The sequence below is a fragment of the Oncorhynchus nerka genome, linkage group LG3 (genome assembly GCF_034236695.1).
Source record: "Oncorhynchus nerka isolate Pitt River linkage group LG3, Oner_Uvic_2.0, whole genome shotgun sequence".
Classification (NCBI taxonomy): Eukaryota; Metazoa; Chordata; class Actinopteri; order Salmoniformes; family Salmonidae; genus Oncorhynchus; species Oncorhynchus nerka.
Genome location: NC_088398.1, coordinates 49,016,085 through 49,042,437, shown reverse-complemented (window position 1 = coordinate 49,042,437; position 26,353 = coordinate 49,016,085). Strand labels below are relative to the sequence as shown.

Sequence of the window (26,353 nt, the reverse complement as noted above, 5' to 3'; positions counted from 1 at the left end):
AATTTCAACAAGCGGTTCAGTGAAAATTGAATTTAATCAGAAGCCACTGCCAGATTTCTGGATTGGGCTGTGCTCAGAGTATCCTGCCTTAGCAAATCGCACTGTTAATACCCTGATGCCCTTTGCAACCACGTACCTATGTGAGAGTGGATTCTCGGCCCTCACTAGCATTAAAACTAAATACTCTTTAAGAGCTCTTTGTCACTTCCCACGAGCTGGGTTGTGACAAACTCACACTCATTCTTATGTTTAATAAATGTATCGTATAGTGTGTATGTGGCAGGCTTACAATGATGGCAAAAACCCAACATTTGAGATTGCGCTGACCCTGGTGCTCAAGGGGGTACGCAGCTGAAGGTTGAATGTTTGAAGGGGTATGGGACTATAAAAAGTTTGGGAACCACTGCTCTAAACCATTGAGGGAGGTGATGCACAACCTTATTTGTTCTGTTGTACTCAGATTCCAAGATCTGTGAGCTTACTAATTGTCCTTCAAATTATTTTTTAAATATTTTATACAATGCATACTGTCAAATTATGTTGGTTTATAGATATAGAAGACTATAAAAAAATGCTAAATATCGGGGTGTCTACATACTTAAGACTAAGAAGACATATGGCCACATTTCAGACCCCCAATACAAGATTTTGAGGAAGTGGTTGGAATCTGGTGGTGGGATGCCAAGGAGAAGAACCCGAAGACCCTAGAAGACTTGTACTCCTACCCCCTAGTCCTCCACCAACAACTGAGGAACTTGTGCAATCACAAGTGAGAAGAAACCTAGGTAAGTAAAAAACTAAAGGCAGGAATTGCATGGAAATTGCATCAGACCTCAGAGTTATAACAAACCCTGTAGGAGATGATACCAATACAGTCCATGAATAGTTGTCTTTTTATAATTTCACGGTATCAATATACTAAACCTCCACATTTCTCATTCTTTCCCTCTCCTCTAGCGTTGGGTGAACTTCTGAGACGATGCAGGAGCTCCAGAAACCTCCTCCAGCTCAGCGACCTTGTGAGAAACCCAGGTAACGACCCACATACATACAAACCACTTTACACCAAGTACATTACAATCACAGAATTTGAAAGCAGCCGTTTCATTTACTTTTTGCACAACAGAATACTTTGCCCCTCACAGTAACAATTATATTTCTTCTGAATAATCTGTTGGAATACATCTCAAGATTGACAGTAAATGCCCTGATGAATCACGATCCCTGCTGCTGGACCTCTTTAAAAACCCCTTCTGAATCCTTCACTATCAAGCAACTAGGGCATTGATACTCATTGCACTGCGTGGCCCGCAGGCTCGCTGTGATTTTCCTATTTTCCATTCATAACAATGATACATTTTAAATTCAATGTGTTTAATGCAGGCCTGAATCACTTCATTGAATATATCTACTGTTCCCTGGACGGCAGTATAGGGCGTCCCGAGTGGTCTAAGGCACTGAATCGCAGTGCAACTAGAGATTCTGAGTCCAGGCTCTGTCGCAGCCGGCCACGACCGGGAGACTCATGGTGCGGAGCACAATTGTCCCGGCATCGTTAGGGGAGGGTTTGGCTGGCAGGGATGTCCTTGTCCCATCGTGCACTAGCGACTCCTGTGGCGGGCCGGGTGCAGTGGACGCTGACACAGTCGCCAGGTGTATGGTGTCCTCTGACACATTGGTACGGCTGGCTTCCGGGTTAAGTGGGCATTGTGTCAAGAAGCAGTGTGGCTTGATTGTGTTGTGTTTCGGAGGACGCACGGCTCTCGAACGTTGCCTCTTCCGAGTTCGTATGGGAATTGCAACGAAGAGACAAGACTAACTACCAATTGCATACCACGAAATTTGGGAGAAAAAGTTTTTTTTTAATGAAAATGAGGGGGAAGAGCTATGAATGAACAACCGGAGAATCAGCCGGAGAATGGCGGTCAAAGAAAAGTTTTTAAAAAAGAAAATAAAAATCATGACAAAAAGTATGTTTGAATGACACTGAGGGGTAGCGTTGTTACAGCTAATGCCAGTTTGCCTGAGGCTGATGCTGTGCAGGTGTTTGTACACATGCATATACACACACTCATTCAAATGCACACATACACGGACACACACTTAAATAGTGCCATGTAACCGATGTGAAATAGCTCGCTAGTTAGCAGTGGTGCGCACTAACAGTGTTTCAATCGGTGATGTCACTCGCTCTGAGACCTTAAAGTACTTGTTCCCCTTGCTCGGCTTTTGTGGAGCGATGGGTAACGATGCTTCGAGGGTGGCTGTTGTCGATGTGTGCAGAAGGTCTCTGGTTCAAGCCCAGGTAGGGGAGAGGAGAGGGACGGAAGCAATACTGTCACACATACATGCACTCAAACATATTCAGTTGGCCTTGCTGTTATGATTTTTGTTGCCCTCTTCAAAGGGGGAGACACTCTAGATCCAAACTACTACAGACCTATATCTATCCTACCCTGCCTTTCTAAGGTCTTCGAAAGCCAAGTTAACAAACAGATCACCGACAACTTTGAATCCCACCGTACCTTCTCCACTAGGCAATCTGGTTTCCGAGCTGGTCATGGGTGCACCTCAGCCACGCGCAAGGTCCTAAACTATATCATAACCGCCATCGATAAGAGACAATACTGTGTTGCTGTATTCATCGACCTGGCCAAGACTTCCGACTCTGTCAATCACCACATCCTCATCGGCAGACTCAACAGCCTAGGTTTCTCAAATGATTGCCTCGCCTGGTTCACCAACTACTTCTCAGAGTTCAGTGTGTCAAATCGGAGGGCCTGTTGTCCAGACCTCTGGCAGTCTCTATAGGGGTGCCACAGGGTTCAATTCTCAGGCCGACTCTTTTCTATGTATACATCAATGATGTCGCCCTTGCTGCTGGTGATTCTCTGATCCACCTCTACGCAGATGACACCATTCTGTATACTTCTGGCCCTTCTTTGGACACTGTTTTAACTAACCTCCAGATGAGCTTAAATGCCATACAACTCTGCTTCTGTGGCCTCCAACTGCCCTTACATGCAAGTAAAACTAAATGCATGCTCTTCAACCGATCGCTGCCCACACCTGCCCGCCCGACTAGCATCACTACTCTGGACGGTTCTGACTTGGGTATTTGTAGTTGTCCACATATTCTAGGTGTCTGGTTAGACTGTAAACTCTCCTTCCAGACTCACATTAAGCATTTCCAATCCAAAATTAAATCTAGAATAGGCTTCCTATTTCACAAACAAAGCATCCTTCACTCATGCTGCCAAACATAGTCAATTTTACGAGGCTATCTACCAATCCTTGACTCTACTCAGCAAATTGGATGCAGTCTATCACAGAGCAGCTCACAGATCACTGCACATAGCCCATCTGTAAATAGCCCATCCAACTACCTCATCCCCCAAACTGTTATTTGATTTATTTTGCTCCTTTGCACCCCAGTAGCCCTATATTTGCACTCTCATCTTCTGCACATCTATCACTCCAGTGTTTAATTGCTGTATTGTAATTATTTTGCCACTCTGGCCTATTTATTGCCTTACCTCCCTTATCCTACCTCATTTGCACACACTGTATAAATACTTTTTCTATTGTATTATGGACTGCATGTTTGTCAATTCCATTTGTAACTCTGTGTTTGTGTCGCTCTGCTTTGCTTTATCTTGGCAAGGTCACAATTGTAAATGAGAACTTGTTCTCAACTAGCCTACCTGATTAAATAAAGGGGGCATATAAGCAGTCAATGAAATCTCTTGCAAAATTCAATAATTATATTTCTCTAAAACAGGTTATACTGTAGGCTACATAAGCACTGTCGAGTCAGAACACTAGGTGAAATTAAGAGGGGTAAATATACCACATTTTTAGGGTGAGGAACATGGGCTACTGACATCTTACTACACAACTAGTATTACTTTCTTAGTTACAGTATTGTCAGACTCTCGGTGATGTGGGTAAGGCAGAGTCAGGTGCAGGACACAGATGAGTAATAATAGCAACTTAATACTTCCTACTAAGACAGCACACTGTCCGACCGATGCCAGGATGACAAGAGGAGGGTGACGTGTGAGCCCAACAGATCAAACGATTGCGGACATCAGACGGAACGTACAGACACCCAACTGGACACTGGTTGGGAGTGGGCTCTGTACGTAATGCCCGCTCGATGTCCGCGTCCACCTCCCATACCAATGGTGCCACCAGGCAAGAAGCCGGAAGTATGGGAGTGGGATCCGTGGACCGCTCCTCTGTCATACAGCCGGGACAATGAGTCTGCCTTAGCGTTCTGGGAACATGTTCTGTAGGAAAGGGTGAAAACAAAACGGGTGAAAAACATGGCCCACCTTGCCTGACGAGGGTTCAGTCTCCTCGCCGCCCGGATGTACTCCAGATTGCGGTGGTCAGTCCAAATGAGGAAAGGGTGTTTAGGCCCCTCAAGCCAATGCCTCCACGACTTCAGAGCCTTGACAACAGCCAACAGCTCCCGATCACCCACATCATAGTTTCGCTCTGCCGGGCTGAGCTTCTTCGGGGAAAAAAGCACAAGGGCGGAGCTTTGGTGGCGTACCCAAGCGCTGAGACAGCACAGCTCCTATCCCAGCCTTGGACGAGTCCAACTCTACTATAAATGCCATAGAGGGATCAGGATGAGCCAGCACGGGAACTGAGGTAAACAGAGCCTTCAGGTGACCAGAAGCCCTGTCCGCCCCAGCTGACCACTGCAGTCGCACCGGTCCCCCGTTTAGCAAAGAGGTAATGGGAGCCGCCACCTGACCAAAGCCCCGGATAAACCTCCGGTAGTAGTTGGCAAACCCTAAGAACCGCTGCACCTCCTTTACCATGGTTGGAGTCGGAGCTGGGGTGATGATGGGGTTGCTGGAAAACCCTGTCTCTCCCATTGCTCCACGGTTTGCAGATGCAGGACGCGGTCCTCCATAGGTAAAGGAGGGCTGTGTGCACCTGCTGACTCCATTTGAAAGGTGCGTGTTTCTGTCAGAGTCTGATGTGGGTAAGGTGGAGTCAGGTACAGGACACAGATGAGTAATAGTAACTTTACTCAAGAATAATCTTCCAACAAGGAGAAGGAAAATCCAGAATCACATAAACAGGACAACAAAACCATGATGCTCCAGAGGGTTAAATAGGGAAATAATTCAAACGTAATGGGAACCAGGTGTGTACAATCAAGACAAAACAAATGGAAAAATAAATTTAGATCGGTGGAGGCTAGAAAGCCGGTGACGTCGACCGGCGATCGAACAAGTAGAGGCACCAACTTCGGCGAAAGTCGTGACAAGAATACACATCTCCCTAGTATATACATAATTTATGCAGCAGCATACAATACATTTTTGGACTTGCCTTGTTGTGCTGTGCTCACTTGAACAGCATGGTGGCACGGCAGTCAAATCAAATCAAATGTATTTATATGGCCCTTTGTAAATCAGCTGATACCTCAAAGTGCTGTACATGATGAGTTGCTTGAATCTATAGAGAAACATACTTCATTGGTTATCTAAATTTCCCAATTCGTTATTATTGAAAGGAGGGGACATTAACATTACTATAGATAATTCAACTGATAGATGGCCCCCCAGGTAGGCCAACCAATCAGAATTTGGGTTTAATACTTTTTATGGAAAAGTTTGATCTTACTGATATATGGAGAGAGGCTTCCGGCCGACAGATCATTAACTTGGAGTAACAAAACAGGTTCCAGACAATCCAGAATAGATTTTTGGCTTATATGCAAATGTATTGATAGTGATAGTGTTACTACAAATATTTGTACTACTCCCCTCACAGACCATAGGGCCATTTACATTGATATCAAAATATTTATCCCTGATACTAACCTGGGTAGAGCATCCTACTGGAAGCTAAATAGCTCATTATTAAATAATGATATAGTTAAATTTGAGGTTAAAGATCTGCTCTCACACTTTTGGGAAAGGGCTTGTGGAGAAACATCTTATAGGTGACCAAATACTATGTAGGTGACCAAATTCTTATTTTCCACCATAATTTGCAAATAAATAATTTTGTCTGTCATAGTTGAAGTGTACCTATGATGAAAATTACAGGCCTCTCATCTTTTTTAAGTGGGAGAACTTGCACAATTGGTGGCTGACTAAATACTTTTTTGCCCCACTATCTCAAAGTGCTGTACAGAAACCCAGCCTAAAACCCCAAACAGCAAGCAATGCAGGTGTAGAAGCACGGTGGCTAGGAAAAACTCCATAGAAAGGCCAAAACCTAGGAAGAAACCTAGAGAGGAACCAGGCTATGTGGGGTGGCCAGTCCTCTTCTGGCTGTGCCGGGTGGAGATTATAACAGAACATGGCCAAGATGTTCAAATGTTCATAACTAATAATCACAGGTAGAACAGTTCAAACTGGAGCAGCAGCACAGCCAGGTGGACATCAAGGAGTCATCATGCCAGGTAGTCCTGAGGCATGGTCCTAGGGCTCAGGTCCTCCGAGAGAGAGAAAGAAAGAGAGAATTAGAGAGAGCATACTTAAATTCACACAGGACACCGGATAGGACAGGAGAAGTACTCCAGATATAACAAACTGACCTTAGCCCCCTGACACAAACTACTGCAGCATAAATACTGGAGGCTGAGACAGGAGGGGTCAGGAGACACTGTGGCCCCATACGATGATACCCCCGGACAGGGCCAAACAGGAAGAATATAACCCCACCCACTTTGTCAAAGCACAGCCCCCACACCACTAGAGGGATATCTTCAACCACTAATTTACAATCCTGAGACAACGCCGAGTATAGCCCATAAAGATCTCCGCTATGGCAACACCCAAGGGGGGCGCCAACCCAGACAGGAAGATCACATCAGTGACGCACCCCTCCTAGGGACGGCATGAAAGAGCACCAGTAAGCCAGTGTCTCAGCCCCTGTAATAGGGTTAGAGGCAGAGAATCCCAGTGGAAAGAGGGGAACCGGCCAGGCAGACAGCAAGGGCGGTTCGTTGCACCAGAGCCTTTCCGTTCACCTTCACACTCCTGGGCCAGACTACACTCAATCATATGACCCACTGAAGAGATGAGTCTTCGGTAAAGAATTAAAGGTTGAGACAGAGTTTGCGTCTCTCACATGGGTAGGCAGACCATTCCATAAAAATGGAGCTCTATAGGAGAAAGCCCTGCCTCTAGCTGTTTGCTTAGAAATTCTAGGGACAATTAGGAGGCCTGCGTCTTGTGACCGTAGCGTACGTGTAGGTATGTACGGCAGGACCAAATCAGAGAGAAAGGTAGGAGCAAGCCCATGTAATGCTTTGTAGGTTAGCAGTAAAACCTTGAAATTAGCCCTTGCCTTGACAGGAAGCCAGTGTAGGGAGGCTAGAACTGGAGTAATATGATACAATTTTGGGGTTCTAGTCAGGATTCTAGCAGCCGTATTTAGCACTAACTGAAGTTTATTTAGTGCTTTATCCGGATAGCCAGAAAGTAGAGCATTGCAGTAGTCTAACCGAGAAGTAACAAAAGCATGGATTAATTTTTCTGCATCATTTTTGGACAGAAAGTTTCTGATTTTTGCAATGTTACGTAGATGGGAAAAAAGCTGTCCTTGAAACAGTCTTGATATGTTCGTCAAAAGAGATCCGGATCCAGAGTAACGCTGAGGTCCTTCAGTTTTATTTGAGACGACTGTACAACCATTAAGATTAATTGTCAGATTCAACAGAAGATCTCTTTGTTTCTTGGGACCTAGAACAAGCATCTCTGTTTTGTCGGAGTTTAAAAGTAGAAAGTTTGCAGCCATCCACTTCCTTATGTCTGAAACACAGGCTTCTACCGAGGGCAATTTTGGGGCTTCACCACGTTTCATTGAAGTGTACAGCTGTGTCATCTGCATAGCAGTGAAAGTTAACAATGTTTTCGAATGACATCCCCAAGGAGGTAAAATATATAGTGAAAACAAGTGGTCCTAAAACAGAACCTTGAGGAACACCTACATTTACAGTTGATTTGTCAGAGGACAAACCATTCACAGAGACAAACATATCTTTCCGACAGATAAGATCTAAACCAGGCCAGAACTTGTCCGTGACCAAGTTGGGTTTCCAATCTCTCCAAAAGAATGTGGTGATCGATGGTATCAAAAGCAGCACGAGGACAGATGCAGAGCCTCGGTCTGATGCCATTAAAAGGTCATTTACCACCTTCACAAGTGCCGTCTCAGTGCTATGATGGGGTCTAAAACCAGACTAAAGCATTTCGTATACATTGTTTGTCTTCAGGAAGGCAGTGAGTTGCTGCGCAACAGCAGCAATATTTGATTAGAATGGAAGATTCGATATAGGCCGATATTTAAACAAATATTTTCTGGGTCAAGGTTTGGCTTTTTCAAGAGAGGCTTTATTACTGCCACTTTTAGTGAGTTTGGTACACATCCGGTGGATAGAGAGACATTTATTATGATCAACATAGAAGGGACAACTACAGGAAGCAGCTCTTTCAGTAGTTTAGTTGGAATAGGGTCCAGTATGCAGCTTGAAGGTTTAGTGGCCATGATTATTTTCATCATTGTGTCAAGTGATATAGTACTAAAACACTTGAGTGTCTCTCTTGATCCTAGGTCCTGGCAGAGTTGTGCAGACTCAGGACAACTGAGCTTTGACGGAATACGCAGATTTAACGAAGAGTCCGTAATTTGCTTTCTAATAATCATGATCTTTTCCTCAAAGAAGTTCATTAATCTATTACTGCTGAAGTGAAAGCCATTCTCTCTTGGGGAATGCTGCTTTTTAGTTAGCTTTGTGCCAGTATCAAAAAGGAATTTCGTATTGTTCTTATTTTCCTCAATTAAATTGGAAAAATAGGATGATCGAGCAGCAGTAAGGGCTCTTCGATACTGCACGGTACTGTCTTTCCAAGCTAGTCGGAAGACTTCCAGTTTGGTGTGGCACCATTTTCTTTACAGTTTTCTGGAAGCTTGCTTCAGAGCTCGGATATTTTCTGTATACAAGGTGGCTAGTTTCTTATGAGCAATCTTTTTCGTTTTTAGGGGTGCAACTGCATCTAGGGTATTGCGCAATGTTAAATTGAGTTCCTCGGGTGGTTAACTGATTTTTGTCCTCTGACGTCCTTGGGTAGACAGAGGGAGTCTGGAAGGACATCAAGGAATCTTTGTGTTGTCTGTGAATTTATAGCATGACTTCTGATGTTCCTTGGTTGGGGTCTAAGCAGATTATTTGTTGCAATTGCGAACGTAATAAAATGGTGGTCCGATAGTCCAGGATTATGAGGAAAAACATTAAGATCCACAACATTTATTCCATGGGACAAAACTAGGTCCAGAGTATGACTGACAGTGAGTAGGTCCAGAGACATGTTGGACAAAACCCACTGAGTCGATGATGGCTCCGAAAGCCTTTTGGAGTGGGTCTGTGGACTTTTCCATGTGAATATTAAAGTCACCAAAGATTAGAATATTATCTGCTATGACTACAAGGTCCGATAGGAATTCAGGGAACTCAATGAGGAACGCTGTATATTGCCCAGGAGGCCTGTAAACAGTAGCTATAAAAAGTGATTGAGTAGGCTGCATAGATTTCATGACTAGAAGCTCAAAAGACGAAAACTTTTAATTTTTTTTGTAAATTGAAATTTGCTATCGTAAATGTTAGCAACACCTCCGCCTTTGCGGGATGCACGGGGGATATGGTCACTAGTGTAGCCAGGAGGTGAGGCTCATTTAACACAGTAAATTCATCAGGCTTAAGCCATGCTTCAGTCAAGCCAATCACATCAAGAGATTCTGATCAGTGATTAGTTCATTGACTATAATTGCCTTTGAAGTAAGGGATCTAACATTATGCAGCCCTATTTTGAGACGTGAAGTATCATGATCCCTTTCAATAATGACAGGAATGGAGGAGGTCTTTATCCTAGTGAGATTGCTAAGGCGAACACTGCCATGTTTAATGGGGATAGCTGAGCTGACTACACTGACTGTGCTAGTGGCAGACTCCACTATGCTGGCAGGCTGGCTAAAAGCCTGCTGCCTGGCCTGCACCCTATTTCATTGTGGAGCTAGAGGAGTTAGAGCCCTGTCGGTGTTTGTAGATAAGATGAGAGCACCCCTCCAGCTAGGGTGGAGTCAGTCACTCCTCAGCAGGTCAGGCTTGGTCCTGTTTGTGGGTGAGTCCCAGAAAGAGGGCAAATTATCTACAAATTCTATCTTTTGGGAGTGGCAGAAAACAGTTTTCAACCAGGGATTGAGTTGTGAGACTCTGCTGTAGAGCTCATCACTCCCCCTAACTTGGAGGGGGCCAGAGACAATTACTCAATGCCGACATCTTTCTAGCTGATTTATACGCTGTGGGTAATGGAGTCGCCAATGACTAGAGTTTTCAATTTGTCAGAGCTAATGGTGGGAAGCTTCCCGTAACGGGAGGAGTAGAGACAAGAGAAGGCTCAGCCTCTGACTCAGACTTGTTGCTTAAATGGGGAAAACGGGTTGAAAGTTTGTTGGCTGAATGAGCGACACCCGGTTGAGCATTCCTACAGCATTTCCCTCCAGAAACCGTGAGAAAGTTGTCCGGCTGCGGGGACCGTGCGAGGGGATTTATACTAACGTTACCATCTGTACTTACTGGTGGCACAGACGCTGTTTCAACCTTTCCTACACTGAAATTACCCTTGCCTAATAATTGCGTCTGAAGCTGGGCTTGTAGCACAGCTATCTTCGCCATAAGGCGATCGTTCTCCTGTATATTATGAGTACAGCGACTGTAATTAGAAGGCATCATGTTAATGTTACTACTTAGCGTCGGCTGTTAGAGGTCCTGACGAACAACGTCTAGATAAAGCGTCCGGAGTGAAACAGTTGAATGAAAAAAAAAAGTTGAGGGAAAAAAACAAAAATATAAACGGTAATTAAAAAGTAAAAACCGGAAAGTTGTCAGGTAGCAAAGGTTGGCAACAAAATGCACAGCAACACGTAAACAAGTCTGCTAAGACCAGAAGAGCTGAGGAGGAAAAGGTGATCATTAAGTTAACTTCCCTTTCTCAGAGGTCCCCAGCCGGCCTCTCGGGAGAGGAGAAGATGGAACTAATTGAGTTACAAAATAACCTGGATAATATATATAGATTAAAAGCAGGAGCCTTTATTAGGTCTAGGAAAAAATGGATTGAGGAAGGAATTCATCCTTTTTCTTTAGACTTGAGGAATTTCACTCTAAAAATAACACTATCCATAAATTAAACATTGATGATGTTAATACAGATGACCAAAAATGAGTCGCTAAATACTGTAGCAATTTTTACAGAAAATTGTATAGCTCTACGTACTGTCAGGAATCCAGATGTTTTTTTTTAACTCACTGAATAATGTTCACTCTATCAGTGATATAGAATCTAAACAGTGTGATGAACCTATCAAAGTTGAAGAGATTATAGAGTTAATCAAACATCTAAAGAACAATAAATCACCAGATGTTGATGGAATAACATCAGAATTTTACAAATTATTTTCTGAACAAGTAGCTCCCTTCCTATTTGAAGTCTTTTTAGAGAGTATTAAAAACAATGTTCTCCCTCCTACAATGAGTCAGGGGTTAATAACACTGATACCTAAGCCTAAAAAATAAGTGCTGCTCATCGTCCAATTTTTCTTAATAATGACTGCCTTACTACTTGCAAAAATAATTAAAGAAGTCCTGGATGCAATCATTGATGAAACAGTCTGGCTTCATGAGGAACATACATATTTCTAACAATGTCAGACTAGTATTAGACATACTTGACTACTCAGACCTAATAACTGAGGATATTTTCATATTATTTTTAGATTTTTATAAAGCATTTGACACAGTAGAGCATCAGTTTCTCTTCCACTCCCTTGAGAGACTTGGCTTTGGGGATTTTTTTCTATATGGCTATTAAGACTCTATTCAAATGGTAACAGCTCCATTGCAGCGCTAGCTGTGCCACCAGAGACTCTGGGTTCGCGCCCAGGCTCTGTCGCAGCCGGCCGCAACTGGGAGGTCCGTGGGGCGACGCACAATTGGCCTAGCGTCGTCCGGGTTAGGGAGGGTCTGGCCGGTAGGCATATCCTTGTCTCATCGCGCACCAGCGACTCCTGTGGCGGGCCGGGTGCAGTGCACGCTAACCAAGGTCGCCAGGTGCACGGTGTTTCCTCTGACACATTGGTGCGGCTGGCTTCCAGGTTGGATGGGCGCTGTGTTAAGAAGCAGGTTGGGTTGTGTTTCGGAGGACGCATGACTTTTGACCTTCGTCTCTCCGGAGCCTGTACGGCAGTTGTAGCGATGAGACAAGATAGTAACTACTAATAATTGGATACTATGAAATTGGGGAGAAAATATAAATAAATAAAATGGTAACAGCTCTATCAATTTGAAATATGGCACCTAGATTTGAGTTAACCTCTTGCTCCTACTTGAGACGCTTGGCGTCCCAACTAGAGCTCTGGAAATGCAAATGCGCTACGCTAAATGCTAATAGTATTAGTTAAAACTCAAACTTTCATTAAAATACACATGCAGGGTATTGAATTAAAGCTACACTCGTTGTGAATCCAGGCAACAAGTCAGATTTTTAAAATGCTTTTCGGCGAAAGCATGAGAAGCTATTATCTGATAGCATATGTAACACCACAAAAGACCCGCAGGGAACGTAAACAAAATAATTAGCATATTCGGCGCTACACAAACCGCACAATAAAATAGAAAACATTCATTACCTTTGACCATCTTCTTTGTTGGCACTCCTAGATGTCCCATAATCACTATTGGGTCTTTTTTTCGATTAAATCGGTCGAGATATCGTTATATGTATACTGTGTGATCAACGAAAAAAAACTGCGTTTCATAACGTAACGGCATTTTTAAAAATTCAAAAAGTCGACGATAAACTTTCACAAAACACTTCGAAATACTTTTGTAATGCAACTTTAGGTATTAGTACACATTAATAAGCGATAAAATTAATCAGGAAGGCGATGTAAAATCCTCGCCTGGCAGAAAATGTCCACAGGAAGGCTCCACAAAAAGAGCTGGGCGGAGACTTGGGGGAAGTGGTCCCTTGATTAGGTTCAACCAAGAATCAAAGCTGAATCAAATGACAAGACTCTAGACAACGTGTGTTAGCTGCAGGAGTTGAAATCTCATTCTTATGTAATTCGGTTCACTTTGAACAATTGCTGGAAGTGGCGCAAGGATATTTATTTCCATTTTCTGTGATCAGGTTTTCCTGTGCTTTTCGATGTAACTGCCGTTCTGGTAAAGCCACAGCAGTGATTTAACCAGTTTTATAAACGTCTGAGTGTTTTCTATCCACACATACTAAGCAAATGCATATACTATATTCCTGGCATGAGTAGCAGGGCGCTGAAATGTTGCACGATTTTTAACAGAATGTTCAAAAAAGTAGAGGGTAGAAGCAAGAGGTTAAAGAGAGGAATAAGGCAAGGTTGTCCTATCTCTCCGTACCTGTTTTTATTAATCACCCAACTTTTGCAAATTCTTTAAATAATAGTCCCGTAAAAGATACTTCCATAGCTGGTAAATAAATTATTATAAGCCATCTGGCTGATGATACTACACTTTTTCTGAAAGACGCTAACAAAATTCCCATATCGATCAATGTGATACAATCCTTTTCCAAAGCGGCTGGTCTATCTCTTAACATTAATACATGTGAACTCCTAGCTGTCAAAGATTGTGTGACACCTTCATATTATGGTATTCCAGTAAAAGAAGAACTTACATATTTAGGCATAACCATTACAAAGGATCAGAAGTCTAGAGGCTTACTAAATTTGAACCCTCTTATTAAAAAACCCCAGAAGAAGCTAAATCAATGGCTACAGAGGGACTTCTCTTTAAAAGGTAGAGTCCTAATAACTAAGGCTGAAGGCATCTCTAGACTAACATATGGCGCTCTATCTTTATATCTTGACAGTAAAATAAGCAAGGAGATTGACCAGATGCTTTTCAACTTTCTTTGGAGAAACCGTACCCATTACAATTTCAGTGGGGCGGCAGGGTAGCCTAGTGGTTAGAGCATTGGAAGATTGCAAGTTCAAATCCCCGAGCCGACAAGGTACAAATCTGTCATTCTGCCCCTGAACAGGCAGTTAACCCACTGTTCCTAGGCCATCATTGAAAATAATAATTTGTTCTTAACTGACTTGCCTAGTTTAAATAAAGGTAAAATACATTAAAAAAAAACATTAGGAAAACTGTTGTAATGAACACTTATGAGAATGGTGGACTGAATTTTCTGGACTTTACTACTTTAAATAATACTTTTAAGATCAATTGGATAAAACAATTCCTAAGAAGACCCACTTCTATCTGGAATTTTATTCCTCATGTCTTCTCTACTTTTGGTGGCCTTAACTTCACATGTTGTTTTGCAAATATAATATTGACAAAGTTCCAGTGAAACTTTCTGCTTTTCATCAGCAGGTTTTCTTATCATGGTCCTTAATTTATAAACACAATTTTTCTCCACACAGATATTATATATGGAATAGTCGGGATATAGTGTAAAAAAACACTTTGTTTTTAGAATATTGGTTCCGAAATAATATCCTATTGGTGAGCCAACTAGTAAATGCAGAGGATATTTTACTCAGTTATAAGGAATTCTTAACGCTTTACAAGGTCCCTGTAACACCTAAATATTTTGCAATTGTTTTAGATGCCATTCCCTCAGGTGTTGCTATGTTATTCAGGAACGTGTCAAGACCTGACCCTCAGAGCCTACCTTCTATTGACTCATCAGTAGGAAAGATTTGTTTCTCTTTTGGTCCATTCAACAACAGAGTGATACAACATCCTGCTGAAACAAGGTTCATATCTATACCTTATGTCATGCCTTATTGAATGGATTAATTGATATCTGTTGGAAACAAAATTAAGGAAGTTTCCTTTAAAATTATTCATAAATATTATCCTGCCAACCACTATATGAAGAAGTTTAAAGAAAACATCAACTCAAATTGCTCCTTTTGTAATGACCACCCAGAAACAGTGTTGCATCTTTTTTGGCGTTGTATGCTTGTAAGAAAACTGTGGAAAGACATCAGTAGGTTTATAATTGAACACATTTATGAAGATTTTACACTATTGTGGATAGATGTACTGTTTGGATTCTTAACATACGATAGAAATAAGCTGAAACATTAATTAATTTCACTATTCTTTCAGCCAAATTTCATATACACAAATGTAAATTTACAAACAGAAAACCAAATTCTTACCCTACAAAAAGAAATTGAACTTTATTTTAAGACGGTTAAATGCTCTACTAACAAAAAAGCTGTTAGAATTGTAAGTATGCATGTTCCTTAAGATCCTTGTTTAATTGTCATGAGATATTGTACCCCCTAGCTCGATTGTCCATTGTTTGTAATCTATGTATGCTCGTGTTCCCTCAAGTGCTTTATGTATTGATTGGTTGTTAATAAAAATACATTTTAAAAAAGTAAATAATTCTTACAGCCTCTCTCCATTTTGTAAAACTTCTCTCACTGTTTAAAAACAAGAAAAGGACAGGGTAAGGGGGATACCTAGTCATTTTTGTGTCATCACTTCAAGCTATCATGACTCAAAAGCCGCTGTCTACTTCTGAAGATCACTTTAGCACCGCCCTAAAAACCAGATTAAAATTCGTCACAAACCTTCAAATAGGTATGTAATGACGCATTATATAAACTCTTTATAGTGTTTTATTTACATTTTAGAGCCGATAAGATGATAAGTTGGACAGATCGAGTGAAAAAAGCAATTTCCCCACACAACATCTCTCCTTCTCACTATCACGCAATAGGTTTAGCTTACCCACCCGCCATTTAAAAAAAGACCCGACGGAGCTCTTTGTGTAACAGTATAACTTTAGACCGTCCTCTCGCCCATACTCGGGCGCGAACCAGGGACCCTCTGCACACAACAACTGACACCCACGAAGCATCATTACCCATCGCTACACAAAAGCCGCGGCCCTTGCAGAGCAAGGGGAACTACTACTTCAAGGACTCAGAGCAAGTGACGTCACCGATTGAAACACTATTTAGCGCGCACCGCTAACTAAGCTAGCCGTTACATTTGGAATCATGAAGGTCTCGTCATTGATTTTTTTTAGAAAGGGGCGAAATTGTGCTTTACAATGGTATTGATATTACAGTTGATCTGGAAGTATTACGTTTTTTGGGCGCTAAAAATAAGGTCAGTTGTATGGACCAGCGCGATGTACAAAAATGAGTTAGTTTACGGTTAGACCTGATGTGAAAAGAGTTTCTCTGTGATAGATTAGCAGAAATGATTGTGTCTGCAATTGCCTTTGTTAAACCCCAACGAACATGTGCATAGCCACTAGTAGTGTATTTTTTTTTTTTTTTTTTTTTTCACCTTTATTTAACCAGGTAAGCAAGTTGAGAACAAGTTCTCATTTACAATTGCGACCTGGCCAAGATAAAGCAAAGCAGTTCGACACATACAACGACACAGAGTTACACATGGAGTAAAACAAACATACAGTCAATAAAACAGTAAAAAAAAAGAAAAAAACAAGTCTATATACAATGTGAGCAAATTAGGTGAGAAGGGATGTAAAGGCAAAAAAGGCCATGGTGGCAAAGTAAATACAATATAGCAAGTAAAACACTGGAATGGTAGTATTGCAATGGAAGAATGTGCAAAGTAGAAATAAAAATAATGGGGTGCAAAGGAGCAAAATAAATAAATAAATTAAATACAGTTGGGAAAGAGGTAGTTGTTTGGGCTAAATTATAGGTGGGCTATGTACAGGTGCAGTAATCTGTAAGATGCTCTGACAGTTGGTGCTTAAAGCTAGTAAGGAGATAAGTGTTTCCAATTTAAGAGATTTTTGTAGTTCGTTCCAGTCATTGGCAGCAGAGAACTGGAAGGAGAGGCGGCCAAAGAAAGAATTGGTTTTGGGGGTGACTAGAGAGATATACCTGCTGGAGCGTGTGCTACAGGTGGGAGATGCTATGGTGACCAGCGAGCTGAGATAAGGGGGACTTTACCTAGCAGGGTCTTGTAGATGACATGGAGCCAGTGGGTTTGGCGACGAGTATGAAGCGAGGGCCAGCCAACGAGAGCGTACAGGTCGCAATGGTGGGTAGTATATGGGGCTTTGGTGACAAAACGGATAGCACTGTGATAGACTGCATCCAATTTGTTGAGTAGGGTATTAGAGGCTATTTTGTAAATGACATCGCCAAAGTCGAGGATTGGTAGGATGGTCAATTTTACAAGGGTATGTTTGGCAGCATGAGTGAAGGATGCTTTGTTGCGAAATAGGAAGCCAATTCTAGATTTAACTTTGGATTGGAGATGTTTGATATGGGTCTGGAAGGAGAGTTTACAGTCTAACCAGACACCTAAGTATTTGTAGTTGTCCACGTATTCTAAGTCAGAGCCGTCCAGAGTAGTGATGTTGGACAGGCGGGTAGGTGCAGGTAGCGATCGGTTGAAGAGCATGCATTTAGTTTTACTTGTATTTAAGAGCAATTGGAGGCCACGGAAGGAGAGTTGTATGGCATTGAAGCTTGCCTGGAGGGTTGTTAACACAGTGTCCAAAGAAGGGCCGGAAGTATACAGAATGGTGTCGTCTGCATAGAGGTGGATCAGAGACTCACCAGCAGCAAGAGCGACCTCATTGATGTATACAGAGAAGAGAGTCGGTCCAAGAATTGAACCCTGTGGCACCCCCATAGAGACTGCCAGAGGTCCGGACAGCAGACCCTCCGATTTGACACACTGAACTCTATCAGAGAAGTAGTTGGTGAACCAGGCGAGGCAATCATTTGAGAAACCAAGGCTGTCGAGTCTGCCGATGAGGATGTGGTGATTGACAGAGTCGAAAGCCTTGGCCAGATCAATGAATACGGCTGCACAGTAATGTTTCTTATCGATGGCGGTTAAGATATCGTTTAGGACCTTGAGCGTGGCTGAGGTGCACCCATGACCAGCTCTGAAACCAGATTGCATAGCAGAGAAGGTATGGTGAGATTCGAAATGGTCGGTAATCTGTTTGTTGACTTGGCTTTCGAAGACCTTAGAAAGGCATGGTAGGATATATATAGGTCTGTAGCAGTTTGGGTCAAGAGTGTCCCCCCCTTTGAAGAGGGGGATGACCGCAGCTGCTTTCCAATCTTTGGGAATCTCAGATGACACGAAAGAGAGGTTGAACAGGCTAGTAATAGGGGTGGCAACAATTTCGGCAGATAATTTTAGAAAGAAAGGGTCCAGATTGTCTAGCCCGGCTGATTTGTAGGGGTCCAGATTTTTCAGCTCTTTCAGAACTTCAGCTGAATGGATTTGGGAGAAGGAGAAATGGGGAAGGCTTGGGCGAGTTGCTGTTGGGGGTGCAGTGCTGTTGACCGGGGTAGGAGTTGCCAGGTGGAAAGCATGGCCAGCCGTAGAAAAATGCTTTTGAAATTCTCAATTATGGTGGATTTATCAGTGGTGACAGTGTTTCCTATCTTCAGTGCAGTGGGCAGCTGGGAGGAGGTGTTCTTATTCTCCATGGACTTTACAGTGTCCCAGAACTTTTTAGAGTTAGTGTTGCAGGAAGCAAATTTATGCTTGAAAAAGCTAGCCTTGGCTTTTCTAACTGCCTGTGTATAACGGTTTCTAGCTTCCCTGAACAGCTGCATATCACGGGACTGTTCGATGCTAATGCAGAACGCCATAGGATGTTTTTGTGTTGGTTAAGGGCAGTCAGGTCTGGGGAGAACCAAGGGCTATATCTGTTCCTGGTTCTAATTTTCTTGAATGGGGCATGTTTATTTAACATTGTTAGGAAGGCATTTTTAAAAAAATATCCAGGCATCCTCTACTGACGGGATGAGATCAATATCCTTCCAGGACACCCCGGCCAGGTCGATTAGAAAGGCCTGCTCGCTGAAGTGTTTCAGGGAGCGTTTTACAGTGATGAGTGGAGGTCGTTTGACCGCTGACCCATTACGGATGCAGGCAATGAGGCAGTGATCGCTGAGATCTTGGTTGAAGACAGCAGAGGTGTATTTAGAGGGGAAGTTGGTTAGGATGATATCTATGAGGGTGCCCGTGTTTAAGGCTTTGCGGGGGTACCTGGTAGGTTCATTGATAATTTGTGTGAGATTGAGGGCATCAAGTTTAGATTGTAGGATGGCTGGGGTGTTAAGCATGTTCCAGTTTAGGTCGCCTAGCAGCACGAGCTCTGAAGATAGATGGGGGGCAATCAGTTCACATATGGTGTCCAGAGCACAGCTGGGAGCAGAGGGTGGTCTATAGCAGGCGGCAACGGTGAGAGACTTGTTTTTAGAGAGGTGGATTTTTAAAAGTAGAAGGTCAAATTGTTTGGGTACAGACCTGGATAGTAGGACAGAACTCTGCAGGCTATCTTTGCAGTAGATTGCAACACCGCCCCCTTTAGCAGTATAACACTAATATAGGTGTATATAATACAAACATTGACAAGTGTTGTCATCAGACCTGGATTCAAATTCTTGTTTTTCAAGGACTAAAATACCAGTACATTTTGAAATATAAAAAAAGTTGTTGAATATTGGAATTTGTTTGGAAATACATTTGGAAAGTATTGGCGTGTGTTTGAAAATACTCGAATACACAGAAAACTGTATTGTAACGACCCTGGGTTTATAAGCACGGATATCGACTCTGCCGCTTGAGCATGCTTTTTCGGCACAAGTGGATAGCGCGTTGGACTTCGGGCTAGAACGCTCGACCTGCTCCTCCCTGTTTCATTACACTGGTGTCACAAATGATCGGATCTTGCATCCACGACGGCGCGTGTGCCTGGCCGGTGTGCGCGTTCCTGTAAGACGTAGAGTCGCTAATTTAACGACGTTGTCGCTATATTTAGCGAGTATTCAGACCCCTCTAGCGACACATTTTTTAAAAAGCGACTAGCGACAAATCTAGCAACTTTCTGGTGTTATTGGTGACTGACGTGAAAGCACGTATCGTTCTTACTCTTCTCAACGAGCAGCGTGTGCTGCCGTGGGCCCCACCCCAGTCCCAAAGCACTCACAGGCGGCCCAGTCCTCGCGCTGCAGTCAGGCAGGAGATGTTCACCCCTTCGCGTCCAGACTGCAAATGAATCGCGCATGCGGGAAGTCGCCGCTGGCTGATCCCGCCCTGGTTTACATTCTTATTTTACCTGAATTAGGGCCAGACTAGTTACCATAATTCTCACATTGCCATTGACAGTTTTTCTATTGTCTCTCTTTGATCCATTTAGATTGTATACAAAAAGTAAAAAATCTTCATGTTTTGCTGTGACTTGTTGTAGGCTCCTAAGTGGACCATAAGGTTACAAATCAAACCAAATTAAGAAAAATAAAATAAAAAGACGAAATAACTCCGCCAGAGTTTCTATTTTGGGTCCCAAGCCCGGATAAAGGAGGAGGGTTGGAATTGTGACATTAAAAAAAACAAGACTCGATAGAAGAAAGTTCATTTGTCGTTCTAAACATATTGAGGGTGTTTTTTACTCACTTTTTGTCTCTCCCACGACGTTGTTCTACAGCATCCATCACAACTACGTTCACATGGCCAATTATGCAAATTAGGCGATGATGTCATTCAGCGACTTTTAGGACAGCCAATAGCTACTTTCCTTACTGAGGAGTTGGCAACATTGCCCAGGAAGTGTTTGTCATTTTTTTAAGGAAGTGCTTTTCATGGCTAGTCGTGGTTTAATTGTTTCCTTGTATGGAGCTGAGCGGGATTGGATTCTACATAATCGAAACTACACAATCCCAGGAAGGGAACCGAACCTCAAGGTCTGCCTATCAACCACCAGCACAAGGTATCAATTTACTGCACTAACTCGATTTGCATTATGTAAATTCAACAATTCTACACAATACATTCATATCGCTACATTCTGTGACGTTTGTCTTTTATCATTGATGGTTCAGTGACGCTCATTATGGTTGACAGCCTCATGTCTCGTCTCAACAGCTTTTTTCTGTATTTTATATTAATCGACATTCAATGTCATATTCAGTTAGTCAATGATCCAATGGAATATCTTACAGAAGTGATTGAACACCAACCAGATCTCACCATGTCAGACACGGTCCCCCTGGAACAGAGGTACAAGGCCAGCATGGTCCTGAGTGGAGCAGGAGATGCCCTGGGCTACAACCATGGTACCTGGGAATTTGAAAATGATGGAGTGTTAATACATGAGCAAGTTCAGAAGAGAGGAGGTCTAGAGAAGCTGGATGCCATAGACTTCCCTGTTAGTGATGACACCGTCATGCACCTGGCTACAGCTGAGGCTCTGGTCAAGGTGGGGGAAGGGGCATCCCTCCCTGTGCTGTATCGAGCCCTGGTGGAGAAGTACATTGTAAGCATGACAGACATGGCTGGAAGAGGAGCAGGTATGTAACAGTTTATATTCCTTTGAGGTGTGTCATGTTGTGTTAACATGAGAGGCAAATGGTCATATTTCTGCACGGTACACTTAACTTAGATATTATTTAAATTTTTTAAATTGTATTTATTTTACTAGGCAAGTCAGTTAAGAACAAATTCTTATTTTCAATGACGGCCTAGGAACAGTGGATTAACTGCCTGTTCAGGGGCAGAACGACAGATTTGTACCTTGTCAGCTCGGGGATTTAAACTTGCAACCTTTCGGTTACTAGTCCAACGCTCTAACCACTAGGCTACCCTGCCGCCCCAAAGTAGGGGACTTGCATGGTTCTGACTGACATTTACACTAAAAATCAATCTGTGACCACCGTAGATCGAAATGGCTTGCATTGAGCAATAGCCCTGCTTCCCACGTACACAGTAGTATTTTGTTATGAGCCTGTGTGACGTATGATGTGACATCTGAAACCACTTTAAGCTGGGATGTCCCTTCTACCATTTCATTCGCTCTTCTGACTGTCCATCAACTCCTATCTGAACCCTACCTCACAGGTGAAGCACATGCCTGCGATCGTTACATTATAGTACAGCAGGAGAGTGTGGTTTCATCATGGTATTAGAGTGTTGGACTAGTAACCGGAAGGTTGCAAGTTCAAACCCCCGTGCTGACAAGGTACAAATCTGTCGTTCTGCCCCTGAACAGGCAGTTAACCCACTGTTCCTAGGCCGTCATTGAAAATAAGAATTTGTTCTTAACTGACTTGCCTAGTTAAATAAAGGTTAAATAAATAGACAATATTAGCATGCAATGAAAGGTGCGTTCCTAACGAGTTCTGGAAGCCAATCTAGAGCTCTGTGAGATGTTCACAGATTGGGGTAGATGTTTTGATCAAGAGAGACCTTTAGAAAATTTGCACACTAAACATTTCTGCAAACAAATATTTTAGCGTTTAGATTTTTTGTCATTTAGCAGACACTCTTATCCAGAGCAACTTGCAGGAGAGTGCAGACATTTTCATATTTTGTTATTTTTTCAAACTTGTCCCCTGTGGGAAACTAACCCACGCATTGCAAGCACCATGCTCTACCAACTGAACCACAAGTATTTTACAGTTCTAATGAAGGTGAAATCTTAGTCATTTTATAATTTACAGTTTTGTTGAATAGGAAATACAGTTGAAGTCGGAAGTTTACATACACCTTAGCCAAATACATTTAAACTCAGTTTTTCACCATTCCTGACATTTAATCCTAGTAAATATTCCCTGTCTTAGGTCAGTTAGGATCACCACTTTATTTTAAGGATGTGAAACGTCAGAATAATAGTAGAGAGAATAATTTATTTCAGCTTTTATGTCTTTCATCACATTCCCAGTGGGTCAGAAGTTTACATACACTCAATTAGTATTTGGTAGCATTGCCTTTAAATTGTTTAACTTGGGTCAAATGTTTCGGGTAGCCTTCCACAAGCTTCCCACAATGAGTTGGGTGAATTTTGGCCCATTTTTCCTGACAGAGCTCGTGTAGCTGAGTCAGGTTTGTTGGCCTCCTTGCTCGCACACACTTTTTCAGTTCTGCCCACACATTTTCTATAGGACTGAGGTCCGGGCTTTAAAGCACCCCCACAACATGATGCTGCCACTCCCGTGCTTCACGGTTAAGATGGTGTTTTCGGGTTGCAAGTGTCCTCCCTTTTCCTCCAAACATAACGATTGTCATTATGGCCAAATAGTTTTATATTTGTTTCAACAGACCAGAGGACATTTCTCCAAAAAGTACGATCTTTGACCCCATGTGCAGTTGCAACCCGTAGTCTGGCTTTTCTATGACGATTTTAGAGCTGTGGCTTCTTCCTTGCGGAGTGGCCATTAAAGTTATGTCGATTTATAGGACTCGTTTTACTGTGGATATAGATACTTTTGTACCGGTTTCCTCCAGCATCTTCACAAGGTCCTTTGCTGTTGTTCTGGGTTTGATTTGCACTTTTCGCACCAAAGTACGTTCATCTCTAGGAGACAGAATGCGTCTCCTTCCTGAGCGGTATGACGGCTGCGTGGTCCCATGGTGTTTATACTTGCCTACTATTATTTTTATAGAACGTGGTACCTTCAGTCATTTGTAAATGGCTCCCAAGGATGAACCAGACTTGTAGAGGTATCCTTTTTTTTGGCATGGCTGATTTCTTTTGATTTTCCCATGATGTCAAGCAAATAGGCACTGATTTTGAAGTTGGGCCTTGAAATACATCCACAGGTACACCTCCTATTGACTCTAATGATGTCAATTAGCCTGTCAGAAGCTTCTAAAGCCATGACATCATTTTCTATGCTGTTTGACCGCACAGTCAACTTAGTGTTTGTGAACTTCTGACCCACTGGAATTAATCTGTCTGTAAACAATTATTGGAAATATTACTTAATATTACAAACTATAGTTTGTTAACAAGAAATTTGTGGAGTGGTTGAAAAACGAGTTTTAATGACTCCAACCTAAGTGTATGTAAACTTCAGACTTCAACATCATATAAATATTTCACACTTTCATGATTTTTATCATATTTGTATTGTGCAGTTGAGCATTTGTCCTCCAGTGATCTCAGCAATTTATATATTTTTTTACCAGAAAGGTGAGATTTTAACATTTATTGGAGTATGCAACATTACTAGCCCTATCATCAAAAATAATTACTTTGGGGGATTTTGTAGATAATATTTAGTTACATTTAAACCCACATGTTGACCTCCATTCAATTTTTATACTCCCTCTGTCTCCGCTGTAGGCCTCACCTGCCTCAACAGTGTTGCAGTACACAGACAGAGAACTGATGAGGACATTAAGATTCCCTTCAACAAGAGGGGCGGAGGGTGTGGGGCAGCCATGAGGGCCATGTGTATCGGCCTGCGCTTCCCGGACCTTGAGCAGGAGCACCTGCTGATAGCAGTAAGTGTGGAGAGTGGGCGTCTGACCCACCACCACCCCACAGGCTACCTGGGAGCCCTGGCTGCAGCCCTGTTCACGGCCTACGCAGTGAGGGGCACCCTGCCGGTGGAGGCCTGGGGACACAGACTCATGGAGGTCCTGGACAAAGCCAAGGAGTACGTCAGGCTTTCGGGCAATTGTGTGGAGCTGAACATGGAGCACTGGTGAGGCCTTTGTTGTGGTTGGCTGCAGAGGAGGCTGGTGGGCAGAGTGGAACGGTGTCAAACACATGTTTTCGATGTCTTTGATATGTTAGATACCACTCCATTCCAACCATTACAGTACGCCTGTACTCCTATATCTCTGCCCAACAGCCTCCTCTGTTTGACTGTATGCAGGTCACACTTCACACAATGTTCTTGCGCTGCAGGAAATGCAGGTGAACTTCGTGGTTTATGTAAATTCACAGAACTGCACTAACACTCAGTTATATTAACAGTATTACACATTTTATGTAGCCTCATTTTGCCAGCTAATAGCCTAACCACCGATCACGCAACATTATTGGCTAAACGATAAATTCCTGTTGCTGCAGAATTATTTTGCAGCAACGATACAGGCCAAATTAAATTCCTACATCTATGGCTGGGTTTACAATGTAGAATGATTTGTAAGTTTCATCTGCTTCTGACTAATCTCATTTTTCCAGGGACTACTTTGGAATTCAGTGGAAATCCTATTTAGAAAAGAGAGGCATTCTGGATGGAAAGAGCAAACCTCGGTTCCCAGACTCCTACGGTGTGAAGGAGAGGGAGAGTTTCTATAGGGCGGTGAGCTTCAAGGGTTGTGGTGGTGCCAGTGGGCATGATGCTCCCATGATAGCTTACGATGCCCTCCTGAGGGCAGGCGACTCCTGGGTTGAGCTGGCCAATCATGGCTTCTTCCATGGCGGGGACAGCGACTCCACGGCCGTGATCGCTGCTGCCTGGTGGGGCGCACTGTTCGGCTTCAGGGGGGTGCCAGAGATCAACTACAAGAGGCTTGAGTACCGTGACAGACTATCCAAACTTGGGGAACAGCTATACAAGCTCAGGGGAAAACCTCTCGGTTCTTTGAAAGTGTGATGCAAATTAAACCAATAGATGGTTAAAGGTGAAATTCATTAAATTTCATGCAGATCTGTAATTTCAGCTACTTAAACTTTTTTTGACACTAATTTTGCATCCCTTGGTTTTTAAAAAACATATTTTTAAAGAATATTACTGGATCTGGAAAGATTTATAGAGTATTTATGATCTCAAACTGCAGTCTACCTACTGACTAGGAGATGGAGCCAGAATGTTCTGTATAATAACAAACATTTTCTGTAATGGCAACAGTTTTTATTTATTTCTAGCCTATAATCAAGTCTTCACTAACATACATTGATGCTGCAGTTGTTGCACTATTATTGTACCATTTTAGCTATGGCAGAGTGTAAAAAAAAAATGGACTGTTTTACTTCTGATTAGACTGATGCTAAATGAAGACTAAATGAAGTCTACAAGTACAGTGGTGACCAGAGGGTGGCAGTGTAACTTAACAAATCACTCTTGAAACTCTCTTTCCTGTCTCGCTCTCTCAATTTATTCAATTTAAGTTCTTTATTGGCATGGAAAACAAAAACAAGTGAAATGGATCATTAACAAAAGTGAAATAATAACAAATTAACAGTAAACATTACACATGTTCCAAAAGAATAAAGACATTTTAAATGTCTTATGTCTATATACAATGTAACGATGTACAAAAGGGAAAATAAATAAACATGGGTTGTATTTACAATGGTGTTTGTTTTTCACTGGTTGTCCTTCTCTTGTGGCAACGAGATTGTTCTAGCAGTTCTCACATAGGAACTTCATTGGGAGGAAGGATGTTTAATTGGCCATTCTAGGCCCTTTTTAGACCTATTAAGACCATGATCTGTGAACTGTACATGATACAGACACATCTTGGTGTCATTATACTCTATATAGTGTTCTCTTAAATATTGAG

At 42.5% G+C, this 26,353-nt stretch overlaps 1 protein-coding gene and 1 long non-coding RNA gene across 2 annotated transcripts; one reads left to right on the top strand and one right to left on the bottom strand.

The window, feature by feature from the left end:
- Positions 1-1,357: 1,357 nt before the first annotated feature.
- LOC135565600 (uncharacterized) lies at positions 1,358-20,619 on the bottom strand. Its single transcript, XR_010461729.1, has 2 exons — positions 20,513-20,619; positions 1,358-6,469 (listed from the first exon to the last, which is right to left on the bottom strand). It is a non-coding gene; the product is annotated as an uncharacterized LOC135565600 (long non-coding RNA).
- LOC115109915 (ADP-ribosylhydrolase ARH1-like) lies at positions 19,382-26,143 on the top strand. The gene is made up of 4 exons (XM_029635168.2): positions 19,382-20,825; positions 21,058-21,405; positions 24,180-24,543; positions 25,029-26,143. Exons 1-4 carry the CDS (start codon positions 20,729-20,731, stop codon positions 25,441-25,443), a joined length of 1,224 nt encoding a protein of 407 aa, XP_029491028.2. The 5' UTR covers positions 19,382-20,728; the 3' UTR covers positions 25,444-26,143.
- Positions 26,144-26,353: the final 210 nt, after the last annotated feature.

Excerpts from the sequence above, each read along its gene's own strand:
- LOC115109915 (XM_029635168.2), top strand. The coding sequence starts at position 20,729 with ATGGAGCTGAGCGGGATTGGATTCTACATAATCGAAACTACACAATCC. Across the intron at positions 20,826-21,057 it reads CTATCAACCACCAGCACAAG|AAGTGATTGAACACCAACCA; the intron begins GTATCAATTTAC and ends AATATCTTACAG. Across the intron at positions 21,406-24,179 it reads CATGGCTGGAAGAGGAGCAG|GCCTCACCTGCCTCAACAGT; the intron begins GTATGTAACAGT and ends TCTCCGCTGTAG.